Source organism: Trichechus manatus, unplaced genomic scaffold (genome assembly GCF_000243295.1).
Source record: "Trichechus manatus latirostris isolate Lorelei unplaced genomic scaffold, TriManLat1.0 scaffold00128, whole genome shotgun sequence".
Classification (NCBI taxonomy): domain Eukaryota; kingdom Metazoa; phylum Chordata; class Mammalia; order Sirenia; family Trichechidae; genus Trichechus; species Trichechus manatus.
Window position 1 is genome coordinate 2,483,825 of NW_004444064.1, and position 8,548 is coordinate 2,492,372.

Sequence of the window (8,548 nt, forward strand, 5' to 3'; positions counted from 1 at the left end):
GGTCCAGGTTTCGATGCAGGAGGGGAAGAAGACCAATGGTCCTGGGGAGGCATGGCAACATGCATCTAAAACTAAAATGCTGTGGGCTGTTGGACTTGGAAACTCCACTGGGAATTTTATTTTAAGGCCCAAGCAGAGGTGTGGTGAGCTATTTGAGAGTTACGACCTGGATCCAACCTAAACGTGAGAGGGCGGCAACTGTGCAGTCTGCATGGAGTCTGGGACAGTGAGAGGAGATAAGATGCAGCTGGAATTCAGTAGGACACACTCCCAGTAGACATGCTCCCTCTTGACAGCATGAGGGCACAGGAGGGCTGGCAGCTCCCCAAGAGCATCTCAGACTGTGGTCACATAAGAAGCTGGGGGAACAGGAGACTTAGAATGAGCAGTGGGGACAACAGCTGTCCTCTAGAGCTCTGGCTGTGGAGGAGAAAGGGCAGGGTGACATAGTCTTGGTGTGGCCAATCCAAATAGGACCGGGTTTGGGAAGCCCCAGGGCAGGGGTCCCGGAGACCACTGAGCACAGCAGGGGAATCTTTCCAGCTGTGCTTGGAGCAAGGAGGGGACCAAGGAGGAAGCCAGCTTCTGCTCAGGCCCGGGGATGTCAGTGGGTTAAACTCATCCTGCCCTGCCTCTCTCTTCCCAGAAGGACTCAAACTATAAAGGGAGGAAGAAAATCAGTCTCCATGAGGACACTGAGATGGGAATGGAAATGGTGTTGGGGCCAGGGCACTGTGTCAGGCTGACCCCAGGGCTCCTGCTCAGGGAGTTTGCAGAGTGGCTGTGCTGTGCTGAGGCAGCAGGTGGTCACAGCGCCCTGAGAGAGGAAAGGGAAGAACTGCAGAAGGAGGTCGGCCCTCTGTGAAAATCTGAGGGGCACAGGTTGCCTCCACTACTCATAGGAGAGGATGTGTGTGCACACCTGGGCTAAAAGTTGCCCTGTTCCAGGAGGAAGAGGCAAGAAGACAGAGGAAAAAGCCATTAAAAATATGATAAGGTTTTACATTTTTCTTTACAGCTGAGTGGTATTCCATTGTGTGCGTGTACCACGTTTTATTTATCCATTCATCCTTTGATGGACATTTAGGTTGTTTCCACCTTTCCACTATTGTGGGTAGTGCTGCAATAAACACTGGTGTACATGTTTGCGTTGCTGCTTTTAAGTCTCTTGGGTATATACCTAGGAGTGGAATTGCTGGGTCATATGATAGTTTTATTTTTAGTTTTTTGAGGAACCGCCACACTGTTTTCCATAAGGGCTATACCATTTTACATTTCCACCAGCAACGGATAAGTGTTCCAATTTCCCCACATCGTCGCCAACACTGGTTATTTTCTGTTTTTTTTTTTTTTAAATCTTAGCCATCCTGTCGGCAGTGAAGTGGTATCTCATTGTGGTTTTGATTTGCATCTGCCTGATGGCTAAAGATGTTGAACATGTTTTCATGTGTTTGTTGGCCATTTGAATATCGTCTTTGGTGAAACGATGGTCCCCATTTTCTTGCTGATTAGCAGGGATCACTCGCAGCTCCTAGAGGCCATGGGCCTCCCTCCATAGGCAGTTCACAGCACAGTTGTTTGCTTCTTCAAGGTCAGTAGCATAAATGTCTTTTGGCTTCAAATCTCTCCGACATCTTTTAAGGGATAACCTGATCAGATCAGACTGACCCAGGGTAAACTTCCATTTGGTTGACTCAAAGTCAGTTAATTAGAGATCTTAATTACATCTGCAAAATCCCATGTGACATATAAGGTAGCATAATCACAGAAGTGATATCCCATCATATTCACACTCAAAGGGAGTGGATGACATAGGGCGTGTGCATGAGGGTGGGAATCATGGGGGTCATGCCAACATGAATAAATAGAATGTTCCACCTAGGAAAGGAGTGAATGTGGCTGCATTAATAAACACAGTAATGGAAATGTAAAGGGAGGCTTGTTCATAGTGGATTTCCCACCTTGGGAAGTTGGATCAAGTGCTGGGATGAAGCCCACGACCACAGGGAGCCCCAGCCCAGAAGGAAGGGAATCAGGTGTGGGACAGTGAGTCTCTAAGGCTTGGAGAGCAGTAAAAAAGGGAAAACTCAAGAGCTTGTGGAAGCTGGTGGTCAGACAGGTAAGTTGATGGATTATGGGTAGCTATTCTGGTTTTGTTGTTCTTTTTTAGGTAAAGGTACTTACAAGGAATGCACAGCTTTTTACCTGTACAAGTCCAAGAATTTTAACATATGTGTATCCATGTAACCCACACCCCCTCAAGCCAGACAACACTTCCATTACTCCGTAAATTTCTCTGGGGCCCTTCCAGCCAATCCTCACCTTCAGAAATGATCCCTGCTCTGATTTTTACCACCATTCATTAGTTTTGCCTATTCTTGACTTTCCTGTAAATAGAATCACACATTATGTACTCCTTTGTGTCTGAGTTCTTTCACTCTGCGATTGATCCATGCTGTGTGTGTATTAGTTGTTCATTCCTTTTTATTGCCCAGTAGTCTGGGAGACAAGAAGCCCTGGTGGCGCAGGGTTTAAGTGCTAGGCTGCTAACTGAAAGATCGGTGGTTCTAACCCACCAGCTTCTCTGTGAGAGAAAGATGTGGTAGTCTGCTTCCGTAAAGATTTATAGCCTTGGAAACCCTATGGGGCAGTTCTACTCTGTCCTATAGAGTGGCTATGAGTCAGAATCAGCTTGACGGCAGTGGGTTACAGCCACCCACTTGTGGTATTTCTGTAACAGCAGCACGAAGAAACTAAGACACTTGGTATTTCTTCCTTTTGAAATTCAGTCAAAATCTGCTTCTCCACAAACCTTCACCCTCCCACAAAACCTTTCCTTGGCTAGGGGCCACACTGGTAATGCAACCTAAGCTTGATCATTAGGAGCTGCCACATTCACTGTCGAATCCCCCCAGGACTTCTTCTTCTGGAACCCTGTTGGATCCTGATTCCCCTTCTGGAACTCCTGAAGGTAATTTTGGTACCAGAATGCAGGGCTTGACACTAGTTCTTTGGGGTTTAATCTTGTTGTATCTGGCCAGTTGTCCCAACCCATCAAGACCTAATTAGCTTCTGATTCTGCAACTTGGGGTGTTGGGGGCCTCCCTTCCAGCTCCTTCCCTCTATAGACGTGGTCTTCATGTCATCAGTGCCATCCTCCAAAACACAGATAAAGAATGTGAATGGACAGTCGTATGGACAGCACCCAGCCCAAGGCGTGACCTTCTGGTCTTGGAGAGAAGTGGGAGGTGAGCATTCTCCTGGCCACCACAAATCACCTTCAGATTGAGTTAGTGTGTTTGAACCCACCCAGAGGCTGGGCGGGAGAAAGGCTTAGTGATCTACTTCCATAAAGATTACAACAGGGACTCTTCTACTCTGTCACATGGAGTCACTATGAGTTGCAAATGATTCGAAGGCACCTAACAACAGCAGTGTGTGAACTACAAACACAGGTGGGATTTTAACTCATTGGAAAGATAACCATGGACAGGAGACAGAAAAATTTTATTTGGAAGAACTGTTGACATGGACATGGTTGAGAAAAAACACTGGAAGGAGTAAAAATAAAACTCACATATAAAGAGGATCTTCACTAAAATATAGAACAGATCACTATTTTGAGGAAAAAAGAGCTTTGGATTGTTTTTAATAAAACACATTGCTCATGCCTCTGTGGAAATGACTCGGTGTGCCCAGTCAAGACCCAGTGAACGTGTGACGTGAGGGAGGAAGACCCCTCGGCAGGGGTAGCACCTTTATTCTCAGAATCTGAAAGGATATGAGGTGGATGAGTTGCTCTTCTCTGATCTCGCCTTGAGCCATGGAGCTCCCCAGGGGCCGAGGACACCAAGGTCCAGAGTCGGTTAGGGCCAAGAACCTTATGAAGGCATTGACTCATCAAGATTTATGTTTAAAAAAAAAAATCCTCTCAATCTTGGTTTCTCAAAAATGAAACACAGCCCAACAGCTCACGTGTGAATTAGGTAGTAAAATTTGCTTGAAGTGTAAATGAAATGTTAAACGAAGACTTGGGTAGGGTCAGGGAAAAAAATTAAGCTACGTGGAAGGTGGGGTAGAGAAGGCCGTGTGCAACTAACAGAAATTAAAAAAAAAAAACAGGCTTCGGGGCATCAGACTCCGGCTGGTCAGCGGAGTAGAAAGGAGATGCAGTGGTCGCTAAGCTGTAGAGAGAGCAGTTTGGGTTTGCAGGGGAGGGAGGCTGGGGCAGATGGCAGCCGAGAGGGTAGATGTCAACACAGCAGGAAGGAGCAGGAGAAGGAGGCACAGTTTACAGAACGCATCTCTCATAGTGTGGCTGTTCAAGCTCTTCCTTTAAAAAAAAATCTGGCTAATCAGGTTGATGAGGAAAATTCACATCACGTTTTTACTTCGACTGTGGTGAGGGGTGGGGAGGATCTGGGAAGGGAGCCGACGGCGGTGCCCAAAGGTGGGTGCTAGCCCAGCGCCACCTTCCTGGAGACAGTCTGGTAGAAGACTCCCCGAAGCAGGGCCTCGTAGCTGGGCACACGGAACAGGTGCCTCTCACCAAAGGCCGCATCGTATTCGGCCGTCTTGCCGGTGACCAGCACGCGAATGTTGGGCTCGTTCACCTGGCGGCCCACCACCACCACGAAGATCTCGATGCCCACCTGCTGGGCCTCCTGCACAGCCTTCTCGATGGTGGCTGCTGTGACACCCTGCGAGTTGCCGTCGGAGAAGAGCAGCAGCTGCTTCTTGGTGGCACCCAAGGAGGCCTCTCGGTAGAATTGGGTGATGTAGCGCAGGGCGTCGGTGACGTCGGTGGCATCATTGAGGAAGCTCATGCTGTCCACGGTGCTGGCCACTACCGTGTAATTCTGGAGGAACTGCAGCGCTGCCCGGTCCGGCCTCTGCTGGCCCGTGCCGCTGTACTGCACCACCGCCACGCGCACATCCTGGGAGGGGTCCTCGCGCCTCGCTGTGAGGAAGCGCTCTGCCAGGCGCTTGGCGAAACGCTTGGTGGTCTCAAAGTTGTGGCTGCCCACGCTGGCCGAGCCGTCCAACAGGATGGTGATGTCGACCGGGGAGGAGAAGGTGACTGTGGGGGGCAGGCAGCCATTAGCGTGGCCACAAGGCTGGGCCACGGCCATGGGGTTTCCGAGCTGCCGTGGACATGCCAGAGGCCGCTGGGGCCTCAGAGATCCCAGCCAGCCTCACAGGGGGGGATGTGGGCCAGGGGTGACCCTGCCACATCTGACCAGGGCCCAGCCTCACCCGTGTTTTTCTTTGTCCCTCAGACCCTCCTCCCTCAGCAGGTGTCCCCGCCATCACGCCCCTCTCCACACACTCCAGCCGCCCCGGACATGTGGTACTCACTTGGACAGGTGTAATCTGGACACTTCTTATCTGTGGAAGAAAAACACCCCATGATGTGAGCCTGTGATCGTACAGGGCTCTCTGCCTGTCACCTCCACCATGCCACAATGCTAAGATGTCCCCAGGTGAAGCACAGGTGTGGTACATGTATAGGTGACTCTCTTGCTCAGGCCAACCTGCCTCTCGCCAAATAGCACGTCTTGGGCTTGGGGTGGTGAGCCATCACCTGGTCAGAACCCCCTTACCAAGAGGACCTCTGGAGGTAACAGAAGGTGCCCCAGGCTCTACTTCATGGCTCTCGTACCGTCCAGCGAGGGGGGCGGGGCAGAGCCTGGCCCTCTCCATGAACGGAGAGACCAAGTCTCGGGAGGGCACCAATGCGTGGCCCACTCAGGTCTCAGGACAGCAGTCCAGGGCCACAGCCAATGCCGTGCTGTCCCCAGCAACACTGATCCCCTGCCTGTTGGTCGGGTGGCCCAAGTGAGACCCCAGCAGCTCCCTTTGGCTGCCGTCTGGCTGCTTGTGCTGGAGTCGGGTCTGCTGCTGCGCTGGCCCTACATGGCCACAGTGAGTGTACGAACATGCACGTCTGAGCAAGCCCAGGCTCTGGCTGACCATGACACACGTGTGTGAGTGTGCCTGCCCTTGCTGTGCCCAGGCATGCATGTGTGGTCATAGGTACCAGGACGGAGGGAGGGGACGCAGAGCAAACCCACAGTTCTGGGAGCATCTGAGTGCTCAACCTAACCCCACAGAAGCTTCCAGACACCTCATCTCTCACGGTAAGAGTCCGAGGTAGCTCAAGGCGGGGAGGCCATTCCTTGGGCCAGGTGTCTGACTCCCGTGGCCGTGGGTGGGTTACAGTGCTAGTTGAGAGCGAATGGATTCAGGCTTGCTGCCATGCGGGGGCTCCTGACCCGACCCTGGCCGCCCCCCCCGGTGCCCACCTATGCAGATCTCGGCGGTCACGTTCTTCAGGAAGCTGTCTTCCAGCAGCTCCGCATAGTTATTCTTGACCAGAGAGATGCTTGGCCGGGGTTGGGATGACAGGCCTTGGCAGGAGATGACGTTCAACTGGTCAGAGCTTGGGGAGGAGCCGAACAGGTCCATGATGCCCACAGAGACCACCTATGGGGGCAGGGATGCTCACACCAGGGCCTGGCCACGCTCACACCAGGGCCTGGCCACGCTCACACCAGGGGAGGGCCACGCTCACACCAGGGCCTGGCCACGCTCACACCAGGGGAGGGCCGCTCACACCAGGGCCTGGCCACGCTCACACCAGGGCCTGGCCACACTCACACCAGGGGAGGGCCGCTCACACCAGGGCCTGGATGCCATCACTCCAGGGGAAGGCTGCTCACAGCGGGGCCTGGATGCACTCACACCAGGTTCCACACACCCCCTCCTCCTGGGCAGGCGCAGGGCCCCCTCCCACAGGCAGGCCCCCACCTGGATGCCAGGGCTGCAGAGCACATTGAGGGGCGTTGTGTCCCTCTGGGTGTCTGAGCGTCCGTCCGTGATGACCAGGGCAATGCGGTTGTTGGAGGAGGGTGGCAGCAGCCGGTCCCGGGTGTACTGGAGGGCCTCACCTGTGAATGTGCCCCCCGCCATCCACTGCAGCTTCTTGATGGCTCTGTGTGGGTGGGGGTCAGGGGTCAGAGCCGGCCCGTGGGGCGGGGTGGCTAGGACAGCGGGGCAGCAATGCCACAGGGACTTACTCCTTCAGCTCCTGCGTGTTCCTGATGTTGGGGCTGCTCAGGTCCACGTGCTCCTGCATCTGGTTGTGGCTGTACTGCACCACGCCCGCGTGTGATTGTCCTGGCTCAAACTGCGCGGGCACGGGCAGGGGGCGCCGAGGTCAGGGCGCACCCCTTCCTGTGGGTACGCCCCTGCCCAGCCCCTGTCCCGGGTGCCTGCGCATCCCCAATGACTCTCACGCTCGTGGGTCTGGGGTCAGGGTTTTGAGACACCCTGCCATGCGTCTCCAGGGGCCATGGGTGACATGGGTGACAGCTGAGGGAATGACCAGGCTGATGTCCACATGCCCCAGCTCCCTATTCTAGCATCACGCCTCGGGTCCCGCCCTGGCCCAGCCTGAAGCGGGGGCTGGCAGCAGCCGGGCCAAGAGGCAGTTAGTCGGGGAAGCACGGCCCTCGCTGATTGGCTGGCAGGGCAGGTCATGGCCCCTAACATGCGTGTCTCCCTCTAATGACGGAGGCGCCTGAGCCAGGTGTCTGCAGAGACCTCCGTTTTCTAGGCTTCCTTAAATGTGTCTGTCCCCACAATCTCCTGTCCTCTCCCTGGGCTGTGAAGGGCAGTGCCAGGTGCTGGGGAGGGTGGCCTGTCCTCACTCCGTGCAGCCCGGGGGCCACACCTCCCCGAGCTCCCCTCAGCTGCTCTAACACCGCTTGGCTGTGGCTCTGATGTGCACTCCTCCAGAGGGCACCAGTGTGTCCCCACCCACTCTTGTGGGTGTCCTGGCCCATGCATAGGGCGCCCAGCACAGGCTGCCTCACCTTGACCAGCTCGTCCCGGCTCAGACGGTCGATCACCTTGATGATGAAGTCCTTGGCAATCTCAAAGTTCTGCAGGCCGATGCTCTCGGAGCTGTCCAGCACGAAGAGGATGTCGATGGGGCCACACTTGCACTCTGCGGGGCAGGGTGGGCAGCACTCAGCCCTCGGCCTCTCCCGCACCCAGAGCAGGCGCAGCCTCGCCCCTCCTCTGACAGTGTGGCCCGGTCCCCAGCCCCACCCGCACGCCCCCTGATCCAGGAGAGGCGGGACCACCTCTCCGCTTGGATCAGGCCTCACCACTGCCTGCCCCTCTACTGACCTAGCCGGGAGCCCTGTGGGAGAAGGGTCAGGCACAGGTCGTGGGGCTGGTGTCTGGCCCTGGCCTGTCATTGGGTGTTAGAGTTCCCGGGAAAGAGGATGTGGGGACAGCCCTGCACCCCAGCTATGCATGAGCATGGGGGGACATTCACTCGTGGAAGTGAGGGAGGGAGGGAGTGGGTAGGTGGGTACGCAGGCAGATGGGTGAGTGACGGAGCAAGTGGGTAGGTGGGGGAGTGCGTGGGTGGGGAAGTGGGTGCGTGGGTGGGGAAGTGGGTGAGTGGGTGGGGAAGTGGGTGAGTGGGTGGGGAAGTGGGTGAGTGGGTGGGGAAGTGGGTGCGTGGGTGGGGAAG

The 8,548-nt window shown here is 55.0% G+C and overlaps 1 protein-coding gene across 1 annotated transcript in view; it reads right to left on the reverse strand.

The window, feature by feature from the left end:
• Nucleotides 1–4,398: 4,398 nt before the first annotated feature.
• Nucleotides 4,399–8,548, reverse strand: part of COL6A1 (collagen type VI alpha 1 chain) — a 31,763-nt gene continuing 27,613 nt past the window's right edge. The window contains exons 30-35 of the mRNA XM_004384788.1: nucleotides 7,878–8,011; nucleotides 7,080–7,189; nucleotides 6,811–6,994; nucleotides 6,306–6,486; nucleotides 5,359–5,388; nucleotides 4,399–5,080 (exon numbers count right to left, since the gene is read on the reverse strand). Coding sequence (XP_004384845.1) covers nucleotides 4,458–5,080; nucleotides 5,359–5,388; nucleotides 6,306–6,486; nucleotides 6,811–6,994; nucleotides 7,080–7,189; nucleotides 7,878–8,011 — 1,262 coding nt within the window. The 3' untranslated portion in view covers nucleotides 4,399–4,457. The remainder of the gene's footprint in view (nucleotides 5,081–5,358; nucleotides 5,389–6,305; nucleotides 6,487–6,810; nucleotides 6,995–7,079; nucleotides 7,190–7,877; nucleotides 8,012–8,548) is intronic.